Source organism: Rhipicephalus sanguineus, chromosome 4 (genome assembly GCF_013339695.2).
Source record: "Rhipicephalus sanguineus isolate Rsan-2018 chromosome 4, BIME_Rsan_1.4, whole genome shotgun sequence".
Taxonomy (NCBI): Eukaryota; Metazoa; Arthropoda; class Arachnida; order Ixodida; family Ixodidae; genus Rhipicephalus; species Rhipicephalus sanguineus.
The window spans coordinates 187,998,432-188,024,960 of record NC_051179.1 but is presented as its reverse complement, the minus strand read 5'-3'; the positions used below and the strand labels follow the sequence as shown (position 1 = coordinate 188,024,960).

At 44.6% G+C, this 26,529-nt stretch overlaps 1 protein-coding gene across 1 annotated transcript in view; it reads right to left on the bottom strand.

The window, feature by feature from the left end:
- Positions 1-13,879: 13,879 nt before the first annotated feature.
- LOC119390968 (focadhesin) overlaps positions 13,880-26,529 on the bottom strand; it is a 395,558-nt gene continuing 382,908 nt past the window's right edge. Inside the window, exons 35-36 of the mRNA XM_037658681.2 lie at positions 20,485-20,670; positions 13,880-14,053 (exon numbers count right to left, since the gene is read on the bottom strand). Of these exons, the coding sequence (XP_037514609.1) occupies positions 13,910-14,053; positions 20,485-20,670 (330 nt within the window). The 3' untranslated portion in view covers positions 13,880-13,909. The remainder of the gene's footprint in view (positions 14,054-20,484; positions 20,671-26,529) is intronic.

Genomic DNA, 26,529 nt, shown 5'->3' with positions numbered 1-26,529 from the left:
TAAATCCAGTAAAGCGCTCGTTTGTGTTGCGTGTTCTTGTCCATTGTCTCAGTTGCGCTGTGCCTTCCCATTGCTATGAACCAACTCGCCCAGACCAAAGTCTTACTACTTCTTTACATGTTGTTAGGCATACGTACGAGCGGTTAAAGTTGCACCAACGCAACGGAACAAACGGCCTTTTGAGGCCCTGCATCACGTACGCGCATATGCAAAGACAACGCCTAGCAGACGACGCATGGAGCAATCCACACTAGGCGCGCTTCAGCCAGTAGCCGCCAGGCGGCGACTCCGCTCGATCTCGCGGCCAATAGTGGCAAAGCAAAATATGGAATGTCAAAGGAAAGAAAAGCAAAACTGTCAGTATCCGGATGCGCTTGCCTATCTTAGATGTCGGCAGCAGACGGCCTGAACTGGCCGCGCGTTCGGTGCGCTGTTCACACTTCATTCGACGCGGATAGTTCTTGTGCTTTGCTCTTGCTCTACTCCTCCTGTGCGTCTCATGGCGAGAAAGTATAGCTCTGAATGAGTGTATTGTGGGGACTACCTTTCGAAGCACAAGAAGCTTAAAGGAGTACTGACACGAATTTAAAAAAAAATCGGATTGTTGCTCTAAATAAAAATACTGGTGTCGAGAAACCTAAAACGATTATTGTGGTGCCTGGGAATGCATCGTATATATTTTAATTAGCGCCACCTTAAAAAGACATTTTCGATTTCGATATCGACGGGGTGGCTTCTCAGTGTCATTTCATAGCAGTGTGACGTCACGGAGATAGAGAAACTCGTGACGTACTAGCGGCAAATCCATCTGATCGTGCTGCACATAAATAACGATGAGTGAATTGTCGTCCAGTGACCCTGACAGTGATTTCTACGATTCAGGCTGCATGCAGAACGCAGAAATCGCAAACTCTGGGGAACTGTCTTGACTCGTCGGGATAATGTCCTTGCAGTGGGGCTGGCTTGCAGATGCTCAGCGACGAAAACTTAAAAGTCAAATTAAAATATTTTACGCGTCTTCTCCGACTCCATTGTGTGGACAGCGTTGACACTGCATACCAACGAAGCAAAAAATGTCCCTTTTGCGATGTCTCAATATCGTGTCAGTACTCCTTTAATTATTGCAAAGAAGCCAAAATTTCGCAGAGTTGCCGACCTAGACATAAATGCTTTGAAGGAACGTTTAATGCCCGAAAGATCAGTGACCGTCAGTGAGACGGACTACTTGTGCTACGCGTGCTTTTGCTACCACTGCAATGGAAGATCTTCACGGAACGCACAGTTTAACGATGACATTCTTATGCCCCCTGAAAAATTGGCCGCGTATCTGCGTGCTTCACTGCAAATGTCGTCTAAAGACGATAGAAGAGGCGCTGCGTGAGATATGGACGCCATCTGGCAATACGTCGGGAAACATGAGTGCTGTGTTGCGGGCTGGTAGTCCCGGCGCAGCAGCAGGCAAAGACCGGCGGTGACCAACGCGACCGGCGGGGACGCCAGCCAGCCCGAACACGCGGTTTGGCGCGAAGCGCTGAAGCAGAAGAAACGTCCGCACTCAACGATTACTCTCCACACACTCTTTTATTTACACTTCGCCACACACTCTTTAATTTACATGTGCACTGTACGAATGCCAGAGCGGTGCCCCATGGCATTCGTACAGTGCAATACAGAACCGAAACCGAAACATAACAATGAGCTCGGCAAGTTTCAGCGCAGTCGCATTTTCAGCGCAGCTTAAGAAACTAGGGTCTCTAGAATTACGTATCTATGTATTTTCTATTAAAGGAACACAGCACCTAACACTTACCTAGTGATGTTGCGCCTCAGATATGCGTAATGTTTGCTTTTTGATCGACAACGTTCACAAGTATGAACAGCCGTACCAGTTCAAGATGGCTGGCCCTTGGACAAGTGGTTCAACTTTGGCCGAGTGGCTGAATCGAGAGACGTGCCGACAAACAGAAAGACATGACCAAAATTTCTCCGTTTAGGTATCCCAAGAAAGACTATCGTCTTTAAAAGAAATCTATGTCATTAACCAGATCACTGCGACTACCGGTGCACGTGCGTTCAAGTCACCCGAGAGGTGTTGCTGTTTCGAACTCAATCGGTCTGAGGACGCGAATACGAGCTCTCATTGCGCTGTCTCTTACGACAAGCATCTCGGGTGCGCGCGCGCCTGCTCGGTAGCCCCGCGCTCGTGGCCGCTGCGGTTACCAAATAATTTCAAAATTAACGTCTTCAGTGCCGGCGACACATTTTTCGGCACCTGCTGGCCTTTTAATAAAAAGAAATTCAATCCGGCCTGCATTTTATACACTTGCTGGGGAAGAAGTCGAAATTGCCAATCCTTGCTTAAGGGTCTCATTGGAGGGGCCGGAACTATTAGTGCAACGACATTATGCAACATGTTTTCAATGATTGTGAAAGCTGATGTGGACTCCGGACAAAGTTTAAGAAATATAAAAAAATGGGTTTTCTTTTTTAATTGTCAGAAATTTCCATTGTTCGGTGTTTTCTTGAACTTAGCCCGATCATATCTCTTTACTGAAAAGTTATATAAATATAAGATTCGGCAGTTTGGTGGATAAGCACGCGAAGAACATAATGCGGAATTTTTGTCGCTCTGCGCAAGGCTTTCTTGAGATAAAGACGTTCAAAGTAGAGGAAATAACGTTTCCTGGGCCAATTCTAAGGTTTTTTATAAAAACATCTACACTACACATAAAAACTAAAAATACCTGAGCAGAAGCAAAAACATGCATATATTTAGTTCAGGAAATTTCAGCTACCTAACTTTAATATATTTTGTGCAATTCATAACGAAAGTTGGCCAAAACAGCATAGCGGATGAGCGCTATACACTCCACCTCTTCGTCATTATTGATTTCCTGTGCTTCGAAAAAATTTTTGGCGGCAAAACAAATTGCGGATCTCTTCTTTCTACTCATCAGGCAATAATATATAAAATTTTTAAGAGGTCGACCAGCCATCGATTGTTCGATCTTACGTGGAATCACCCTGTAGTATCGCTGGATAGCATATTCTTGGAGTATTGGACCTAGTACACTGTGCATAAATAAGTAAAAGAGGTAAGTAATATATATATATATATATATATATATATATATATATATATATATATATATATATATATATATATTGTCACGTGGTCGTGACGTCGGCGTTGGCAGAATGAAACTGTTTATTTGGGCCGAACTTGTGGCCGGGAAAATGAGAACTAGAACTACAGCAATACACGCTGTACAATGATAGCGGCGAACAGGGCGTCGTCCGTCGATCAACTGACAAGCGGTCACGCGCGTCGGCTTTTATACAGGCGCTATCGAACTTTCCAGCAATATCGCTGGTGGCGGCGTAATCTCTAGACAAAGCTGGAACATTCGCGTGCGGGGCGCAATCTTAACAAACCGATCTACTACAATCGCGACGCTTCTAGAACACTACTTCGCGGACAGCGTCGAGCGTTGATAACCGTCCCTGCCGGTCAAACCCGAATACATCAAAACAAGACAAGAAGTGGGCGTGGCAATATATATATATATATATATATATATATATATATATATATATATATATATATATATATATATATATATATATATATATATATGTATATATATATATATGTCTCGGTGCGTTAGTTAGTACACTTTCTTCCTTTCATTCTTACTCGAGTAAATCGATAAATAAATACAGAGGTAAAGAGAATGGCAAACTTAGAATATAGCTGAGCTAGTTGGTAGGTATTCAAGAAGACATGACGTGGAAACACGGACATAAGAGAAAAATCGAGAGAGTGAATAGCTATCGCTCACGTAGGCCACTACTCGCACTTGATTGATAGGTATGGCCTCTTACGTGAATGCGCAGATAAATATTTGTGTCTACCTTCAGTTCCGCCGCGGTGCGATATTTCAGTTGTTAGCGGTGTTTCCATGGTGTCTTGACTACTCTCCTGTGTCCGTGTTTGCACGCCCTGTTTTTATAAAGGGCCCCAAACAGCCTATGAAAATACAACAAAAAACAAAAACAACGAGTGCGTTATTCTCTCTTGGCGTTTCTTGTCTTTTGGTGCACTTCGTGATGCCAGAACAGTGATTCACGTCATCAGGGTACATACTCTCGACTGGTCCATATACGAGAAATAACAGTTGTGAATTGTCTCCCTGCTTTGCTATGCAGTCGCCCACCCGCTCTTGCTTCTCCCGCACGACTATCGTGCGCGATTAACTGATTTCGCCCCATTTTGTGCGTATGCGACCGTGCATGCAGGGATAACAGACTGTAGCCGACAAGCGCGAAATCATGGTAGGTTCAACGCTTAGTGCTGACATTGTACGCGTGCTTTATGAAGAAATAAGTGGCGAGGAGATGGCCCCTGTAAGAAACGTATTGGAGGCGAGAATGAAACCAATGGAAAAGGCGCCGGATTATATGATTCTTCCAACGGATGCACTCTTTACAACGGAGATGATGCAACTTTCCAGGAAAAAGGCGAGCGCACGACGGTTTTTTGTATATTTTTTATTGCGTTAGCAATTGTATGGACACGATCAGGACAGGTTTTCACTGTCGCCGTCATGTTCCGTGTAAACTCTAAATCGATAACATCGCTCCGCGCATTGTATGTTCTACCCGCGAGTAAAAGCTCGCGAGCGTTGCAAGGATGGCTGAAGCAGAGATAAAACAAGCTGGTTATCTCCATCACACGGAATAACATCAACCCGCCTGCGAGGCCTGCCGTCGATTGCTTCTCAAGCAGAAACCCCCCCGCTGTCATTTGCTGGGCGAAGGAGCAGGAAGGGATGTCTGGGGAGAGGGACTGCGTAACTCGAGCAGCAACTGTGAACTTTGACCATATATATAGGGCGCGGTCGAGAGCGCTGGCGCGCGCGCTGTTTCGGCAGACATCCCCCAGCGAACGGCTCGTATACCTTCTACGCGCTGTGAGCTCACTGCTTCGCGCTCGGACCACTGATACGAGAAACTGACCGAAAACCACTTCTCTCCCGGGAGCAGCCGTATTGCCATACACCAGCGTTTTGTAGAGGCTCAGAGCAAAGAAAGTTAGCTGCTAGCCCTCGTTCATGTAACGTTACGGCGTGTACTTATCGCATTCACTGCTTCGCCCTCTCCTCCTCCTCCTCCCCCCCCCCCCCGCCCGCGCCGCCGCCTGTCCGATGAACCCCGCTGTCTCTTGGACTTCATTTTATTATCTCCCTGAATGTTTCCCATATTACTCTGGAGTTATCGCCAGCGCTAAGAAATCTATTTATGTAGTACTCCGTTTATGTCCTTATTCAATTTATTCCGAGTCTTTTTATATTCGCCAAGATCATTTTCATCTCGTGTTTTTGGAATACCTGAAATAACCTGTCTCGAAATTTGATCCTGTGATACAGTTCCATTGTAATCCAAGGTTTTCTAACCCTTCTGTGTTTGCTTTGAGGACCGCGTGGAAAACATTCGTTATATGTTGACATAAAGAGCAAGATAAAAATTAATTGTAAGAGACATCAGCATCATTCGCTTCAAGCACTGTGTTCCAATTTAAACCAGAGACCAATTCAACAAACTTCTCCATGCTACGTTGGGAGTATTTCCTTACTAGAAGGCGTTCGCTTGCCCTAGCTATTTTTTTACAAGGCATAAAACAATATAAGGAGGAATGGTCACTTAAATCGCACGTTATAGCACCCGCTTTGACGTCACTACATTCAAAGCTGGTTATACAGAGGTCAAGTGTCGCATCAGTAGTCGAGGTCACTCGTGTTCGGACATTGATAACATTAGAACATTTATAGGTTTCTAATACCTCCCTAAAGGATTTACACATTGGGCTGTCTGTGCTTACATCAATGTTAAAATCTCCCATCATAACAGTTTCTAAGTTGGACTCCAGAGCTGTTTCAAACAATTTTTCAACAAACATCAGGAAATGTTTCAGGGAAGCAGATGGCGGCCTATAAATAACGGAAATCAGAATATTTAAGAGCTCTATCGATATACATTCATAATTGTGGTCTATTATTTTAAGTTCTGAAATTATTCGATAGGGTATATCTGACCGTACATATATACAAACACCACCACCCCGTTTTTCTGGCCGGAATGCTGAGACACAATCATACCCACCAAATGGAACACATTCATCTGAGGAAAACCATGTCTCCGTAAAACAGGTCAAGTCAAAAGGGTGCTGCATGTCAGCTAGCAGTTGCTTCACTTCATCAAATTTATTACACAGACTTCTTGCATTAAGATGAAACAGTGAGAGGCAACCATTTGCACTAAACTGCGGTGAAGCACGACAAAAATCATAGGTTGAGAGGAGCATTTTGTACTACTGAAACAAAGCGTTGAAGAATTAACATTATTTGGCAGGATCATTTCAAGCGGTCTAGATCCTCCTTACTTCGTACAACGACCGCTTTTGCTCCAGCAGCGCGTCTTACCAGCACTTTCCCGTTTGAGGGAAAGTACATAGGTCAAACATAGGTCATCTAAAGTACATAGGTCGAACTGAAACTGTCTTCAGGTATCGTTTCAACAATCATAAAGTTCATGTGCATGTCCTTGCTCACTTACCAGTTTCAAGGCATGTTACCGACACAGGTCATTCCTTTAGTGATATAAGAGCCACAATACTTGAATCAGGTTTTAAATCACATCATGAACGTGAGGTTAGAGAATCATTCCTAATTCATAAATTCCAAACTCTGTCTGACGGAATGAATGAGAGCTCGGGTGCACTTGCTTGCATGTTGCCTTAGTTAATCGCTATCTTATGGCAACGTATGCTGCTTGAACTTGGTTCACTATTTGCCTGTTATTGCGTACGTAACGCCTGCGGCCTGTGTCACTCAATATTTTGAACGTACATGCTTTGCGCGCTTATTGTATGTTATTTATTTATTGGTATTATTTTCATGCTCGCTGCGACTGAGATTATCCTGCTGCCATTATGTTCGCATGAACCACTGTACGTATTTTGCGGTTCTCTTTTGGTTTTTGCGTAGTTTGCAGTTTTGTTTTGCTGTTTTGTATACCTTGTTCAATGCACACAAGTTTCTGTCTATCCAAGATGTGCCATACCGCTATTGTACATATTGCCACGTGCATTGTATATAACCACGATTGTAAATCTTGATTTGCAATGTCTCCTGTCCAAAAGAAGTGAAAAATCACTTAGTCTTGCAATATGGAAGCAAGCGCCTTATATAGGTGCCCTGTGTGGCATCTCTAACCATTCACTCTGACGAAGGCAGGCCCTCCTGCTGAAACGTTAGTAAAGCTTGTTTCGCACGTTTGTCATCCTTTCTCAACTGCATTCCCCACCGGATCCATTGAACTTCATCCTCGCATATATATATATATATATATATATATATATATATATATGTGTGTGTGTGTGTGTGTTTAATAATATCATAAAAGAAGTACAGTCAGTATTACAAGCATGTGTGCATTCTTATCCGTGTCTACTTCGCGCTGTTTTTACCTATGGATTTGCATTTGCGACTTGGAGGGCCTTCAGGCCCCTCCAAGAAAATGCGCTTATGCTAACAGTGTAAGCACAAATTTTCGTTGAAAAAAATGTGGGAAATTAAAACATTAAGACTAAACCACATTATTTCCTTCCGCATTGGTCATTAGCTGTTTATCACTGGTTAAAATTTTCTGGCTCATGCACCCAACACCTGCTCGTAACGCGATGCAACAAATGACGCGAAAATGATCAGTTGCGTAGTGACCACTTATGAACGACTGCGTAAAAGATAAGAGAACACACTATATTGAATGCAGCATATTTTTGACCATTGGTTCTTTGCCGTTCATCAAAAATTTTTTGGTGTGCCATAAAATCGCCTGCTTGTTATGGAATGTCACAAATCTGCGAAATCTCGCAGCGTTAGAATGATGTATGCTCATTAAACATCACATTACTATGCTGAACTATCGCTCAACTTTTCTGGAATACACTCTAAACCAAAAGAGAGCAACGGGGGTATAGGAGTTCCTCCTTTGAGGAACCCCTATAACCCATTACTCTCCTAAAAGGAGCAACTGCAAGGGGTGAACCGTTGCTCTCCTCTCAGTTGCTCCTTCGAAGGATGAACAGTTAGACCCCCTAGTTGCTCCTTGAGGACCAACTGTTACTGCCGCCAGTTGCTCCTTCCGGATGCTCCTCAAGGGAGCAACAGATGCTCCTTCCCGTTACTCCTCAGCTTCTTCTTGGTCAAAAAAAAAAAAAAAGGTTTCGATTGACTCATCCAGCATATTGAGGTTTATACAGATATGTGTTTAGATGTACAAACGATATACAGACATCCTATTCAAAAATAAATTTCAGAAAATTTGCAACTAACACACAGGATTCAAGCTCGCGACCACTTAATCACCACGTGAGTACACTAACCACTGCGGCACCATACACTACGGTGTCGTCTGAAAGGAAACGGGGTTATGTAGGTACTGATGGGTCGTTGTGCGTTCTGACACGTTAGTGCAATGAGCATAGGCATGCAGAACGAGTGGTGATGTTCGAAAAAGAATAGAAAGTAACAATGCAAACACCTGAAAACGTCAAGGAACTGAGTCTCTCGCGAAAACATTGGCTTTGCCAGTGCTCTCTTTTGCGCTAGCTAAAGGGCCAGTAATTTCTTTTATTCTTTTTAACCCAGAGGTGTGTTTTCTGTTTTTATTACTATTTTTTGCGGAAGAGTCGCCTCTTTTGTGAATAGACAACGCCGCCCGAGCTGATAACGTCCATTTGCTCTGAGATTAAACACAAAGTCAAACTCCCGGACGCAATTGCGATAGCTGCTGTGCCGCCAAAATCAGCCAGTGACAAAGTAGAGATGGGGGCGGGGGGCGGAGGCAGCGGGGTAGCTCACTGTCAGGCTCGCTGCACGTCGCGATATAAATATGCGTTGCGTGATCCCTGCTCCAACCCTGCAGTCGTTGCTTTTGCTAGCTGCTTTGTACTAGAGGCTGCCGTTCAGCATAAAACTGCAAATGTAAAGTCTATCAACTGTGTACTTCTCTCAAATAATGAAGCGGATGCGCTCTCAACTGCTTGTTTGTTGTGAAGTATCCACGGAGTCTCGCGAAGCTTTGCACTTTATTTCCACATTCTCAGGCTATATATTTATGCCAAATGTTATACGCAAACACACTATTTGACTTGTGATGACAGCAGCTTTAGGGATAGCCAGAAAGTGTCTCATTCTGAATGCCATTCAGGAAGGCGGCCCGCCGCTCACACAGGCAGAGGCTAATTATAGCAGCAGGCGAGATGAGTTCATATAAGTATAATAAATACCGTACTTACCCGCATAATTTGCGCCCTCGCATAATTTGCGCACCCCTAATATTTAGCCAGCTTTGCTAAAAAAAAAAAAATTTACTCGCATATTTTGCGCTCCCCGCCCCGCTCGAGCCAGCTCGCCGGCGCGCGCGCACGGGGAAACTTTGGACCGCCGCGCCCCGCGGCCCTCACAGAGCAGGCGAGTGCAGTCATACACAAGACAGGCTGTGAGTGTGAAGTCCCTTCTTCCGATTACTTCGTTCTATTCTCCGGAAACCGCCAAGACCGTATCAACCGTACCCGAACACCCAAACCTGTTCACGGGTTGTCGGAACTGTTCGAGCGTTCTCCCGCCGTGAGAATGCATGCACGCGACACGGCACGAACTACTTTCTGCATCGGAGGCGTGCAAGGGCCAGTCGCGCCAACATTTCCCCTCGCTGACCCTCCTCCTCCGCGTCCGCGCTGCGACGCAGCCTTCGTTGATTTCGGAAGTTTAGGCAGTTTAGGTTTCGCGATCAGCCAGTTGCGTTCTCACTGTTCTCTTGCGCTGGGCTACAATAACTATTCGGCAAAATTCAAGCTCACTGTTATAGAATTTGCCTAAGGAAACGGGAACAGTGCCGCAGAAGAGTTCGTTTTTTAATACAAGACCGGGAAGGAGACCGTTCCGAGGACCGAAGCATGAAAAGTTTTCTGCCGTTGAAGAATACCTTTTCAAATATGTGCGAGAGCTTAGGCAGGGCGGTGACAGCGGCTGCGGCGATGATTCTCAGTCGGACTTCTCAACCAGTGATTCTGACTAGACCGTGCATGACCGAATCTGGCTGGTTAAACTACGTGCTAATTCTGTTAAAAACCCTTCGTTTGTGCTATAATTTATTTTCTTCTTTAATGTATTATATCGCGCGTGTTAGGACTATATATTGTGCGTTATTTCAGATGTGCTCGCGAAATCTCCGCGTAATTTGCGAACCCCCTTTTCGGAGCTCCAAATTCACGAAAAAAAGTGCGCAAATTATGCGAGTAAATACGGTATCTTCCGTTGTAGTATAACGGTGTTGAGCTGTTTCTGCACGTATACAATTCTGTGAATGCAGCTTTGCTGAGAGAGTTGGGAAAAAAGAAATAAACAGCGCTGGCCGTGTGTGCTTCTTTGCCATCTGAGTTGTATATTGCACTGTACAAGACAATTCAAGATGAATCAAGACCAACTAGCCCAGCTGTCAACTCAGTCTCCCTAGTCCAGAGAACTGTGGACCTTGACGATCTTCCTGGTCCGGTAGAACAAGATGCGGGGCAAGCTTGAAAGCTGGGCTTCCCTGGGCTTTCCAATGTGCTCGAGCCCATGCACGGCCTTATTTATTGTTGATTTGTTGCAAGCCACCGCGATCGCTGTAAGCTACCATATGATAAGCAAGGTGAAGCAGGTTGATAGGAGACTAAAGCAGAAACCTTTTTTAGCTCTCCCAGTTCGGCCCAGCTAAAACACTCGACACTTGTGCACTCTCATCGACCCACAGCAGCTTGGATATAGAGCAGCGGTGATGCTATTCCTTTTCGATGAAAGAAGATGAATATCCTGAAACAGGAAGAGCATTTCATCAGTCCATAGAGCATTTACTGGTTCCCGCCTGTATTTGCATCGTCGATGATGTAATTTCAGGCCAGGTAAAGCAGATTAAAAGCACGACAGAGTGTTTGAACGCTATATAGCCCCTGGTCAGCGGTATCCTTCTTTAGAATGCCGGAGTGCAAGGCGCGCGGAACAGTCGCATAGGCAGCCTGCACCACAGAGAGCCTACAGTGCGGGGTCGTGAGACGTGGCAGACAATTTCCACAGCAGAAGCGTACAGTCGAACCCGGGTATATCGAACTCGCCAAAAAACGTTTATTAGTTCGATATATGGCATAATTCGATATAGGCCCGCTATAGGATTTTGACACAAAGGCACATAACATTAAGAAAAGTACTTTATTAATATGGTGGCTTACTTGCGTGCCCTACTTTGGAACAAAATAGTCCTGGATTTTCTTCTGTGTCAACGACTTCACTGCCTGCGACAGCACGCACGCCTCCACGTTGTCCAACGAGTCGGAGCAGCTGAGGCCGCAACCTTCCACATTTACGCAATAGCGCCGGACCAACGCAAGTGCACTAATCACTTCGGAGGATGTAGGCAATGGGCCATCGTCAATTTACGGTAACAGCTGACGGTAATAGCTCGATCATAGGGCCAGACACCGGGATGTTTCGCGACCTAACGTCCACAAACCATTTGTAAACGGCCGCTTCAACATCTTCGTACACAGCAGTGCGCACATGTCGGGCGCCACGGGCACCTGGCCTTTTGTCCGACTTGGCCCTGATGTCTGCCTTGTTCTTCAGGATAGTACTCAAGGTGCTCCTTGGAATTTTGTACGCGGCGGCGACGTCGGATTTTTTTTTCACCGCGCTCGACCCAATTTATGATTTCGAGTTTCGCGGCGAACGGCAAATTCTGCCTCTTTGCACAAGCCATGACGACAGCGCACCAATAAAGTTCACAGAGCACCAACAGGCAACACCACCAGCACGGACCACGCTGAATGAGGACTCGAAAACAGGCAGCAGCAGGCACACAAGCATAAAGAAAGAAAAAATGGCGCTCACTTCTACCGCCTCCGCGCCTCGGAGAAAGCACGACGGCCTCTAATTGGCTGTAAGCGGTGCGAGCGGGCCAGGATCATTTCTTGCAGGGGGGTGTTCGCCCGTGCACAACCGGGTCTAAACCACTTTTTCTAGGGTGGCGCCTGCAGTTTTCCCCGCCACCGCGAGGGAAAGCCAACTTGCTGGGGCACTTTTGAGGCACATGGAGTTTGATATATCGGTTGTCGTTGCTATTTTCGTTCGATGTAACAGTAACTTTCGCTATGTATTCTCAATGTAAATTTACCGTGTTTAGAAATTGTTCGATATACGGGATAATTTGATATAAACGGGTTCGATATAGTCGGGCTCGACTGTAGAACAAATTTCTTTATATTAATGACGCGATTACTGTGTTGACGGAAAACTTCGCTACAGTGGTTCATTTCCCAGTGTGCAGCCAACATGGACCACTGTCGAAAGGGGGCCTAACTTTGCTCAGTGGGGGGGCTCGCGCCCCCCTTGCCCCCCTGGGAGATACGCCTATGTATACTGGCTACCTCGAGCCCTCAGCGTCTGAGAGACGACGACGAAGTTGCGCCACAGCTGCTCCGCACGTTCGAGCGGAGCGCGAGAGTAGATTCCGGCAAAAGCGACAGTGTCTGTGGTCGTTCATGTATGTCCAAACGACTATGAGATAATATATGTGGGATAGCAAACGCCTCACGTCTTCCCACAACGATAGATAGTTACCGTTGTAGTTGTTGAACTGCCGCTTATAAAACGCTCCAGAAAATAAACAATAGGGAATATTCAAAATGTACAGCCACCTGTTGACAATCCCGTAAGCTCGATTCGCCATGTTTTCTTGGGCGCAAAAACGAAACCAGTAGCATATTGCAGCCTTTCAGATGCTAGCTAGTGGTTTTGTATCATCGTTCTGCGATGACATCCCAATGCTTCGTGCGCTGTTCAGGCAACGAGGGAGCCCTGACAATGCCGGGAACAAGGTATATCACTAATTTTAATCGAATTTATTACCTGAACGAAGCAAAAGAATTTACCGATGCAAACTTGTTTCGTCAACAAGATCGGCACTGTGTTTAGGTTCGGAAACGACCGGCGCGAGCAAAAATGAAAAACGCTCTTCAAACTCGGTTCTTATTTCTTCATGCGATTTAGTTGGTCGCCTGCAATATAAGCTAGACTTACAAAACAATATATTATGATATATGCATTCTAAAACAGGCGGCCGACATCGCACACGCACAAGAGAGCATGATTGATCAACATTAGCTTGTCGGTGTTGCAGATCGACAAAAGCAAGGATTTACGTATATAAACGTGTGTAAGCAGTACTACAGACGCTGCAGCGTGCGTCCTCGGTAAATCATGTTAGACTAACAATTAACCTCTCTACATTTAGTCTCGAGCAAAAGTAATGATTGTGCCAACGCAGTTCTTGTCTGAAAGGAACAACTTTTGATACAAAACGGCCGCAAAATCGCTTCAGTGTAATTTTTGGAAAGAGGCATTCGCCAGACTTCAGCAATTACATTATTGCTGTGAAAACACCCCCCCTTGCTTCGCCCCTGATGAGAAAAGTTCGATTTTGCTCAATAGCAGACATATTTTCGGTGCTTTTTTTTTTCACTTACTGACTGCCACAATGACCCAGTTTGACATTAGTCACTGGATAGTGGTTCCACCCCGTGACCCATTGAGCTCATGCCGAACTGTTAGCTGCACACTTAGCAATTCGCAGGGGCTAAAAAAATGTGGCTTTACAAGGTCCCATATGCTGCCATGACCATTGCAATCATAAAAATATATTCAGCAAATAAATATGAGTGCTATCGCTAGTGCAGATTAAAGCAGCCATTTAGACATACGAGTGTATATGGTAGAAAATGTGGGAAGGCACCGTTTATTTGACACAGGTTTTAGGCAAGCGGGCCAGAGAGTAGCTGTGTCCAGGTACTCCCATATTCAGGTGTGCACCGTAGACGGCAGGCACAGGACAGCAGCAGCTGATGCACATCAGTCGGCACCTCCAATGCCAACATCTCGGACAGCCACTCCAGTACCTGCGGGCCAGAAGTGAAATGGACTCACTACTCCCAATGGAAGCCTCGGAACATGAAACTAAATTTAATCGCTTCATCCGTTGAAGTTGCATGGGTATCGCTAAACAGCTGCAAATTACATACATTTATAACACCAACGATGAAATACAGTAAAACCTCGGTGATACGAATCTCACGGGGTTACCAAAAATATTCGTATCATTCGAAATTCGTATCACCAGAAAACATGGAAAATTAGTATGCGACAAAAGAAAGTTGGCATACGCTTTGATTCAGTGTTCCTCAGGGCCGCAGCGACGTCATGAACAGCTCTGAATGATTGCCAGTGAAGTTTTAGACGTCAACTATCATGCTTGTGCTCATAAATATACCGTGCGTGTGCGCGTGTGTTATTAATGAATCAGATGTGTTGTGCCCCGTGACCGCTAGTAGCCCCTTTCTAATCTTGCTATGCTTTTCTGCGTGACAAAAGAGTACTGCGGCGAAAGTGACTTAAGAAGCGGTTTGCAGACGATAGATAGAGGCCAAGCTCCTTCGCCAAGACCGTCCGCTTTTTCCCTTCGTCCACCTTTAATGGCAGTTCATGACGGACCCACAGCCCAAGTTTCAGTCTTGTTTCCTAGAACGTCTGATTGCGGGGACATGGCTTGCATCGACGTGGCAAGCATGTGTTAACACAGTACAAAGACGCTGCTGCCTCGAGCACAGGAGCACGTGTCAACGCGCCGAAAAAAAAAAAAGCGCCACGTCAACGTCATTTGTAATCTAAACGCGAAGGCGCCTCAAGGCCTCCAAGATTCGCGCACAATATCTCGGAGGCAACGACGCACCGTTGATGGTCGCGCAGCGTGCATGCCCGCGCCCGCGCGTGACTGCAGCGTCTTTCGCGAGAGCGCGGGCAGCGCCTGTTCATACCTGTGCGCTAGCGCACGTTCGTATGAAACGTTGCGGGGTGCAAATCGGTTCGCAACAACCGTACTCCAATACATTGCAGGCTAATGGGCCTTGGCCTGGACCACATAAAAATTCGTATCACCCTGAAATTCGTACGAGCCGTGATCGTATCCCCGAGGTTTCACTGTATAGAGGAACAGCAACAGTCGTGTGCATGTGATGTTTAACGAAATCCTGTGGTTGAATAGCAGAACGAAATGAGAAATTAAAAATACACAAAGCATTAAAAAACTTGAAGGATGCTTGCGAATTGTGATGAATGTGTGAGAAAACATGCACACTTACTCAAGATTTCTTTTAACAGAAATGAATGCGAGAGACACAAGTTATAACTTTTAAATTAATTTTTATTATTTGGCGAAGGCATGCAGTTACCATTACTTATTTTATTTTTATTTACAGATACTGTCAGCCCTTACACAGGGCTATTACAGGAGTGGAAAAGAAGTACATAACAACCATTCTAGAAACAGAACATAATTATCTTGTGTTATCAAAACTAACAGATATAAATTAGGTAAATTATTAGACTCTCTTGTATTTATTCCTAGCCTGTAATGTGGGCAGTTCTGCTAGTACACACAACTGAGAAGAAAAATCCATCCACTGATATTTATAGGATATAAACATAACTGCTAGACCCTGTATTTTTTCAATTCTTGATGTCTGTAACCGGAAAAGGATCCAAGTCAATTTTTGCATAACCTATTATTGGCCTAATTAGCATTTTATAGGCTAAACAATTTGTTTCTTGTGTTGCAAACGGCAAATGACACCAGGCGAACTCATTGGCCTTGGCACACATAATCTATGTGATGATCCCAGTGAGGTACTTATGTACAGTAGAACCCCGCTGTTACGTTCCTCACTGCTGCGTTTTCCCGGCTGTTACGTCGTTTTCCGCCGGTCCCGGCATAGCTCCCATAGGATACAATGTATTGGGAACCCCGCTGTTACGTCGTAACTGTCGGACCGTTCCCGTATGATACCGTATTTACTCGAATCTAACGCGCACCTTTTTTCCGGGAAAACGAGTCCAAAAATCGCATGCGCGTTAGAATCGAGTACCGAAAAAAAAAAAAAGAAACTCGGTTATCATATTGCCATCGACATTTCAAAATGGCCGCCTCCTACGCGCTTTGGCCATTTCTGCCATTTTTTCAGTTCGTACGTATGCTGAGGAGATTGTCATCCCGTTCTGCGTTCGCATCGACGGTATGGAAGTGCCGACTCTAAATACTCGACGAGTGCACCACGATGCCGCATTTAAAAGAATAGTTATTACATGTGCAGAGAGACGGACGGAAATCGGGCCGCATCGCGGTCGTTTCGAAGTTCCCGAAACGTGCGTGCGAGACTGGCGCAAACAGAAGCAGAAGATTTTTTACAGCAAAGTTTCACGAAAAGGTTTCAGTGGACCAAAGCAGGGCCGGTTTCCCGAAATCGAGAGTGTTGAAAGCGACAAGGAGTTGTCCGACAGCGACGAGGACTGATCCATTACCCGACTCGTATCGCCGCCGTAGTGGTGACAGTTTTAGCGGCAAGGCCCGCTTTTTGACTTTGTGTTTTACTTTTTTGAAAGTTTAGTTCTTTAAAACCCAAATACTTGTTCTTCGAATGTGCGAAGTTTGACTCCTACGGACTTCTTTTGTTCTTTTCTCTCACGAAAAATGGGTGCGCGTTACAATCGATGTATTACTTTTTTTTTTTTTTTTTGGTCGCGGAAAACGGGTGCGCGTTACAATCGAGGGCGCGGTAGAATCGAGTAAATACGGTACGTCGCGAAGTGCGCCCGGAGCCGACCGAGTGACTACCAAAGAGAGCGGCCATGGTGCATTTTCACGCAGCTTGGCCTCGTTTGACCGTAATATTAGCCGCATGAGAGGCGCAAGCAACAGAATCTTTCAATTGATGCCAACAAAAGCATGGCCTTCGAGATTCAAATTGCAAACATGGCGTCTATGACGTAACTGCTCGCGAAAGCAAGGCCTTCGAGATTGGCATTTACTATTGACAAAAGCATAGCCTCTGAGATTTGCATTGCACAACATGGCGTGTATGACGTAATTGATTGCGAAAGCAAGGCCTTCGAGATTGGCATTCACTTCTGCCATCGCGTTGGCGTAGACTCATCATCATCGTTATTTGTCGGAGAACGGGAGGAGTTCGCGCTGGTTGGAGCTCGCATGGTCGTGCGTGCGGTTCGCGGTCGGACTCGCCGCGCCGGTCGTGATTGCGTGTGCTTAGTTCTTTCATGCCTACAGCTGTTGGTGTTAAAAAAATCACATACGTTGATTACATTTCTGTGGATGAGGCCGTCCTAAGCTCCGCGTTTCTATCCATGACTAGATCGCGGCTGAGCGCGCCAATTTTCGTGCTGCTCGTAAGAATTGAAATAAAATTCTGTACCACTAAATATTTTGCCGTTTTTCCTGTTTTTCGGCTCTTACGTTTCCCGTCTCTTACGTTTATTTCCTACGGTCCCTTCAAAAACGTATCAGCGGGGTTCTACTGTATATATGAATAGTAAATTTGAGGTTCAAAGCGAATCCGAAGCGAATAGTGATTTGGTCGAATAATTTCGAATCGAATAGTTCGAGTAGTACTCACCACATATTATTAGGAAAAATTGAGCATTTTCTTCATGACCCTTGAACAATATTGTTAAGAATTGGAACTAGGTATGAGTGAATGTCACTTTTTTGGTTCGAAATGAAGTGGAAGAAACCTTGAATGGGGGTATCAAAATTTGAATAGCAGTAGGGTGCGAGTTATAAGTGGTACAATACGTACTATACTTAGTGCATATAGGCTCATATAATATGCTGTTAAATTTTAAAAATTTGCAGTGTCCACGACTCCCAAAAAGGCCGTGTCGTCGTCGTCTTGGTCTGCTGATTCAACGGGAGACCGAGAGAGACAGTCGGCATCGGCGTGTCGTCTTCCCGATTTGTAGGCAACAGTGAAGTCAAACTCTTGGAGCCGAAGACTCCAGCGTGCAAGACGGCCAGCGAGCGTGCCACATGCCCACCGCTCTCACCGCTATGTTATCATTTATGGCGCATGTGCATCTTGGTTTTCTTTCAAGTAGTTGTTCTTTCATTAAATTGTTGCTATCCCAGCGTGTGTGGTCGTCAAAACTTCTCTTCTTGTGTATGTGTCTTTCAAGGCTGGGTTCGTCAATTTTCCAAGACAAGGTTGAGGATAGATGAAGTACGCGTACTGCCCCCTGTATAGTTTCTCACCACCTGGCTTAAACCAAAACAAAAAACAAGTTCTAGGAGCTGTTCACCACATCTATAATGGTAACCACGTGCCTGCGCCACTTCACAGCCACAAATCATGACACCCAAAGCTAGTCAGCTAACAAGATAAAGGCATCAGTTACAATCACAACTGAAAACCTGCAAACAATATTTCACCTGTCATTAACGCATGCTACACCTAGATAGCACAATTGTTTCTTAGACAGGCCAATAGAAGGCACACTGATACACTGGCGATCGTGTTCTCATCTAAATGTTACTCATGGCTAATTAGTCATGAATTCGTGACTGTTTGAATGTTCGTTTTTCTTATGTATGCTCCCACTTGCCTAACGCCCCAACAAGGGCCTTTAGGGTAAATAAGTGATGATGATCTAACTTGTTCCATTTCTGCCCCGCCCCCCCCCCCCCCACAAAAAACAAAAACAAATCTGTTGCTGTGTGATGCATAGAGGGTTCACTTAAGCACCTATCATCATACACTTTTATAAAATATGTATGCCTCAGCGGACCTTCGTGGCATGCTTTCCTAGAAAATACCCATGCACCAACTAGCCCAGCAATCCAATTTATTGGAATAATGCATATGCTTGCCAGAACCGAAGAACGAGTCTGGATTATGAAATTTTTAGAATTGACAACGTTTTACAGCAAATACATGATAAATATAGCTTCTGAGTGAAAAGAAGACTACACTGTTAGTTTTTGGTCACAACCATAGTGCCAAAACATGGGGTGGTGGTGGGGGTTATAGCTTGCTAGGAATTTTATGCTGTCTAAGTTATAGCTGTTATCATCCCAGTATTTTTTTCTAAGCAGATACTGTACGGGACCTGGTTTAATGAAAGTGTCCAATTTCCTCTTCAAGGCGCAAGGTTTGCCCTAAACCAATACTCGAGAAATGACAGTTGCACCAACATGAAAAGTGAGCTGGGATGGGAATTACTGTCATCCCGTCGAAGGAAACTGTGGTTAAAACTCCTATATAAAATATTTCATGGTAAAACCGGCATTCGAAAAGAAATGTACCTTCATAGTCCTCATTATGTCTCTTCGCGCAATGATCATTGTTTTAAGATTTTAGAATATCGTAGTAGATCTAATTTGTTTGCTAATTCTTTTTTTTGTTCGATCCATCAGCGAATGGAACCGCTTATTAAGTGAACAAGTGTGCTGTATCAATGAAGATATGTTTTTCTTGTCATTGTAACCCCCCTGCTGCAGCGCCTTCGGGCTAAGCGGGGTAATAATTGAATAAAGAATAAAGAATGTAATATTAACAGCTCAGAAAACATTTCTCCTTTTGCCAATATTAACATATTGTGTAAATATTGTGTATGCTGATTTTTTAAGAGTGGAGCCGTTCTAGGTTGACCCTTTGCTGCTCGTTGTCATGCAGGAGCAGAGCCAGGTCCTCTCCTGTGACCACAAGAGGAGGGTATCCGACCAGTGTGCCAGGGGAGGAGCGGACCAATCAGGGAGCACACTAGGAAAGGGCAATGCACTCCGCAGGACAATAGACTCCCCACGGCTCGAGCAGCAAACACCAAGCTTCGAAAGCAGGAAGCACAAGCCAAGTGGCAGCGGAGGAAAGCCACCAACCCCGAGGTTCGAGAGAAGGATGGGCAAAGGAATGAATAATTGTTGGGGTTTTACGTCCCAAAACCACGATACGATAATAAGAGATGCTGCTGTGGGGGGGCTCCGGAATTTTCAACCACCTAGGGTTCTTTTAACGTGCACCTAAATCCAAGTACGCAGGTGTTATTTGCATTTTGCCCTGATTGAAATGCGGCCATCGTGGCCTGGAATCGAACCTGCACCCTTCAGCTCAGCAGAGTGACGCCCTATGTGCTAAGATACCATGGCAAGTGAAGCGCAAAGAAAACAAAGTCCACCACAGCGAAACACACAAGAAGCACAGTTAAACAAGAACAACACCACAGCAACACACACGTACAACAACAAAAAACAGAAACAAAACACCAAGAATAACAGCAAAACACGAAAAACAACAAAGGAATGACCACAGCTCTGCTGTTTCTTCAGATTTCATTAGGTTGAACCGAGTTGAGTTTTTATTCTTTTAGGTATGGTAATCACATAAACTGTTTAATGCCGCAAAAACAGCATGCCAAACATAACAAAATTTATGGTCATGTAATAAAAGGAGATATAGGATAAGCAGAAGGAGGTGAGTGGCAAACACACCATATTTATCACATCCCGCCAGCATGACTGTGCGCCCAGCAACAGGGTGGCCAGAGCTTCGGGCAGCAAAGACCACAGGTCTGGCTCAAGGTGGCCACAAGCAGCAAGCCGAGATGACACTGGTAGTTGTACTCTTGACAGCACCAGCGTGACGAGAGACAACAGGCGCAGCTGGAAGCGGAGTAGCTGCAGAGAGAAACAGTCAGAGAATCGGTTTACGGGCACCAGTGCAGCGCAACAAAATCACTTTGCTTAGTACACGACAGTCTGTGAATTGCGAGAGGACACCACCACCGAGCGGCTTTCTCTCCCCTTTCGTCCCCATGAGCGCAATGAAAGAAACACTGGGGGTAGGGGGCTGACCAAGGTGCAACCCTCAGAAGTTATGTTGCCATAGCTTTGGGCGTTTTCTCTTGCTTGTATATCTCTGAACATGATGGCTGCCACTTGCAGTTCTCAGAGGTGTCTAGTGCTCTCTAGAGTGTACCTCGGGCTGTGTTGCATTGCCACATGCTTGGAGCAGGCATGTGCGAATATTCGAACGAATATTAGAGCATTTGAATGCACTTCAACACGGATTTAAATTAGTCTAAATTGCAAAGTATTCGAAATGATCGAATAGACATATAAAGCACATGTAACTCTCTGTAAACGTGGTTTCACTGCAGTGGAGGTTTGCTATATCGTGAATACACCTATCCAGGGAAATCTGCACTGCCGCGAAGCGCCACTTCAAGGTTAAATGAATATATTACCCTCACACTGATTCATCATTTTTTAAGTTTAAAAGGTTGTTATGCCGGCTTAGTGCTCTAAGTATAGTAAATATTCAAACGTAGGGTATTTTGCAGGTTATATCACTTGCATTCTACTGAAAGTCGAATCCTGCTACTATTCAAAGTTGCTTCCACTTCCCTTTGAACCAAAAAAGAATGACATTTGCACATGCCTTGTTTCAATTAAAAAAAAAAATACTTGTGCAGCTTAGTTGGATCATGACAAATATGCAATTTTTTTTTGCCAGCTTGGAGGTATCCCACACAAAATAACCAATCAGTGCCATGTCCCAGCTTGGCCAACACATGGCAGCCAATGAGCTCGTTTCATGTGCTCTCAATTAGCCAAACATGAAGCAACAGCTGCCAAGGTGTGTAGCTTGCAAGGTGCATATAAGAGAGCTAGCACACCTGGTTGGAGAGTGGGTGACATGCATTGGCGAGAAGCAAAACCTGTGCAAGACCAACATGCAGTGCTTGATAAAAGAGCACACACGTAGAAAGCCACACGTGAATGTAAGAGAAAACAAAACCCTTAAGCAAATCAACTGTCACTCATGACTGAAAGAGCAAACATGAAATATTTTTGCCGTACTTTTGCACGATGTGCAAATTTTTCATTTATTCAGTGGATAATAATACAGCTAAACCTTTGCATAATGAAGTCTGTACACATGGCAATTTAATTAGTTAGGTACACTAAAATTTCAATTCGACCTTTTATTTAAAGTATATAGTAACCAATGGCTTGTTTTTACAAAAAGGCGCAGCAAAAAAAGAAATGTTTGTATAGGAGTACAGTATGAAGAGGCTCATTTCCATAACATAAAGAAAAACCAATTTTGATGAACCCGAGTGCCAGTGATGTTTACCGTTCTACGCCATGCCAACAAAGTCCTCATCACAGTGGCCATAAGGCATGTACAAAGCCAAGCAAAATGCAGGGCCAACGCACATTGGTGTAATCAGTGCAAGTGAAGCTACTGCACCCATTCTGCTGCTGCAGCTTGCCACCAGGGACTAAGGTATGACAAAAAATGGCACAGCACAGTTCCCAGGGTGCCTAGCCAATCGCATCAATCAAATGATCCAACTTTTCCACGCTTTCAATCACATTTTAGCTAAAATTCCCTCGTTGATGCAATGGACACAATTTTGCAGAAATGGGCCATGAGGAAGAAAAAAAAAAAACAGCAGAGAACACAGAAGATAATTATTGCAATTGCCAATCGCATTAGCATTACACTCTGAGTGTGTTATTTTTCTCACTGAAATATAGAAGCTTTATGCTGTGCTTCAATGAGCACCCTTTGCTTTTTGTTCTATTGTAGCTCTTTAGTCAATCTCGCTATTCTCTTGTTTTTCTCCAATTTTGATGCTTCCCGTCTCTCCCTATTCTTTGTTTCCAGTTGCTCTTTATAGATGCTGTAGACACTGCGAACTGTCTTTACCACCTTATTGGTAACACGCGTAATTTTGTTACGCCACCTACCACCAAGACAGCGTCGTTCACCACCGAGTGATTTTCTCTCGCAAATTCTAAAATTGAAAACATTCCTTCGTGACAGTAAAGCCTCTCTCTTTTTTGCAGTGTTGCCGTGAGACTAAGAACGAGACAAGTTTCACAAAGAACTGCAGCTCCTTTTGCGATCCTGAGAGCATGCCTGTCTCCACAGAGTACTGCACTCTGTTGCTCCCTGTCAAAATGTGCGAGTTGTGCCTGTGCAGCACTTTCTGAGCACACCTTCACGTTGAAACGATAGGCTAACTCGGCTTGCAAGCCAGTCATGCACCGGTCCTCAGTAAGAACTCCAAGTACCAGAATAACTTGCCTAGGGCCTGCCGTCAAAGGCAATGTGTATACAAAGTCCAAACAGCTTGCACCCACAGTCAGTTTGTACTTAAATGGCAATCTCTCCATCTCTTTCTGTGCACAAGCCTTAACAAAAGACCTGAACCATTTCTTCATATTTAAAATTGCAAGCTGTGACAACTTGTTCTTGTGGAGCTCAATTTTTGTTGAAAATCCAAGGTTGGATGAGGCCACCTTTATAACACTTTTTACAATTCTTCAGCAATAAAGAGGGCGAAGGCCAGCTTTGCCGACATGGTGTTGCACGATTTGCCTCACAGAAAGAACGGTGCGCACGTGCGGGATCACGAAAAAAGCAATAAAAAAGGAAAAGATAAAGCTGCCTTTCTCCACTGCTCCAACGTACGTAAAAATTTGCCTTTACCTATGATGTATCAAAGCGATTTGACTGAAAACACACGTGGCCAGAAAAAGTAATTTTGTCAGCTCGGACGATGAAAACACAACTCAAACTCGCACAAAACCCAACTCGAGAAGGTGCGTCTCGTCTTCCCCAGAGCCAAGTGCCGCCATCTTGGAAAGCTCATACTTTCACCTTTGTTTTCCCCATTCTCATGGCATACAGTGGCTGTGCATAGGAAAATGGAGCAAGAAAAGAAAATAATTATGATAAAGGCAGATCTGACAAAATTCACAATGTATGCGGAGGACCTCCGATTGGCTGTGGCTGCAGCAAATTGTGCACCGACGCTAGCGGCAGACTGCTTGTCTGTAGGCCTACTTTTAAAATGTTGCCCATCCGCTGATTCTTTAAACTGGATAAATTAGTTCCGTAAACAGTGGCAAACTGATGCACTGTTTTCAACACTTCGAAACCAGGGCCAATATTTGTAGTGATGCATTATGCTTTATTCTACAGCTAGTCTTATCATCCACCGCTCACAGCTGGCTGACTGGGTTTGATAACACAGGCAGAGTGTCACTCTGACCACTGGTGCCAAAAGCAAAGAGCATGAAAAGGCATTAGCACTGTCTGCTGGCCAGGAATCCGGAAACTTGATGTTTGCAACACCACAAGCGGCAGAGGGGGTCTTGTGAATGTGACGTAACTTGCTTCTATGAATGAACAGTGTTGCAGAGGAATCCAAGTGTGGAAGGTTGCTGTTCAAAAGTGTTGCTAATGTGTCGCTACGGTGCAGGAAAAAATTATGGCTCTCTTGCATGATCACGTGCTAGCGCACAGTTGTGATACTACCAAGAAGAGTATTTATGACACAGAACACAGCAGCCGTGGCGGAAAATCAGACAACTTGTCCAGCTTTCCCTGACGTGCCTGTGCACATTTAAACAACCAATTAAATGGAAACCTCTGCATCAAAATGTGGCATTTGCTACTCCCGTGCATTAGACCGTTCATAGCTAGCTGTGTGCCTGCTGAACCAAGTGAGCATTCGTCGCAGCTGCTTCACTTCTGACCATGCACCACAAGCGCAGCAAGGACCTTGTAAGGTAAATGTGATATGGCTTTCGTTTTGGCGTGCAACGCGCTCCACTGAATGGCAAGCTGTGTTGGCAGAATGGGTGCCATAGAATTTACTTACAGTCACTACCACAGTGTGCAGGACACGTGTTTCCATCAGCTTCCTGTATGACATACAGCACTTGTGGAGAGGACTCAGTTGGAACATCATTAATATGTGGTTGCCAGATTTTGTGTTCATTAAATTTTTTTTTTTTTTTTCAAATGTCATTGAAACAATTCTTTTTTCATACTGCTTCACTACACGAACATTATTGCGGCATCTTTTGCGTAAAACAGCATCCAATAGCACCTATCCTTCGCATAGAAGGTCACACTTCAATATGGCAAAGTTGCAATATGAAGTAATTGCCGATCTTATGGACTGTGTTGTATTGAGGTTTAACTGCATTTTATGTCACTTTCGGAAAATTGAAAATGTATATTCACGGCCGGTTTTTCTTGTTGACTCAAAATTTTACAATTATTGTAATTATCAAAATTTTATAAATTGCACACACCTAAACTTCAGGGGTTAGGCTAGATTTGCAAAAATATAGTGTGATCTCTACTGCAAGATAATAACAGTATTAAAAGAGATCACCACGTTTCCAACATGCTTCTGCACTGTTTGTGAAATCAACTGTGACCAAATAAGGGATCTGCCTGCAGAAGATAGCCATGCTGAGTTGCTAGTATGTGTGAGAACTAACAGCATGAGTGACTGAAGTAGAAAGACAGGACTTCTTCCTACATTTACAGAGAGCTCCTTCCCGCATTTACTGCTCAGAAAGTTTCTAAAATGTACGGTGGTCTACTCATAACTAATTACTCTTGACCAATGCTTCATTGGCAAGCTTTGCGGAGGTGCTTTAGTGACAACGTGCATGAGGCAATGCGCTGGCTAATATATGTGGCGCACAGATTTTTCAGATTTGCCTTTTGGTGTATTTAGCATTCTTTGGGAACTTGGCCTGATTTACCGAAAGCATTAACCTCTTTTACAAACCCAAGGATGGGAGTTGTCTACTAGCTTGCAACATTAGAATGTTGCGTGACATTAAGACACTTTGGGATGTTGGGTACGTGCTCAAACAGACACTGTCAGCACTGCATATGTGATAATTATTGCTATGTGTGCATTCTTGGCCATTCTGTCACAATCAATGTGCCAGGGTACACTAAATATATTGAAACCAACCTCATTTGCAACAGACACCTTCACAGTGAGCATGACTGCTTTGTGTGTAACCATCGCAACAAAGTTTCAGCCAGGATACAGCAAATGGTGGTGGTGCTGCAAGGTTTCAACTAGAGTGCAGTGATAACACAACATCCTGTGTCAAGTATCGTAAGACATTGTGGTTGGCATCAACAATGCACTTCCGTGTGTCTGCTGATGTGTCCCACAAAGTCTTATGGCTCATGAACTGGATGGTGATATGGCACGAGGCTACAGCAATCAATGTGATCTACAAAACACATGTTCACTAATAACAAACCCGCGCGTGGTGTGGCTGGTTTCACGTGCTTTTTTTCGATTACTACTCTCGCTTGGCATGTGCTGCCACACTTTGGGAATACGGTGAATTTTTTTCATGCGCCGATGTCTCTCCGTTTTTTTTTTCTTTCAAAAGCGGCGCGCTAGCTTTTGCTTGCATATCCGAGCGCGTGCGCGCGGTGCGGCTGGTTTCGGTTTCGTCCTTCGGGTGGTTAAAGCTGATGGCTGTCTGGTTTCTAATCTCTCAAAGGGTGACCGCTTGTTACTCTCTCGTTTATTGCTCACCGGGGCACGATTACATCTGTTTCCGTGTGGCTCTAAATTAAACAAACAATGCCGCTGTGGTTGCGTTTCCTGTTTTGGGGACTCAGAAAAACGAACCCCATCTTGTTGGTGATAAGACGAAGGATTATTATAGCTTTTTCACTCATTTTGC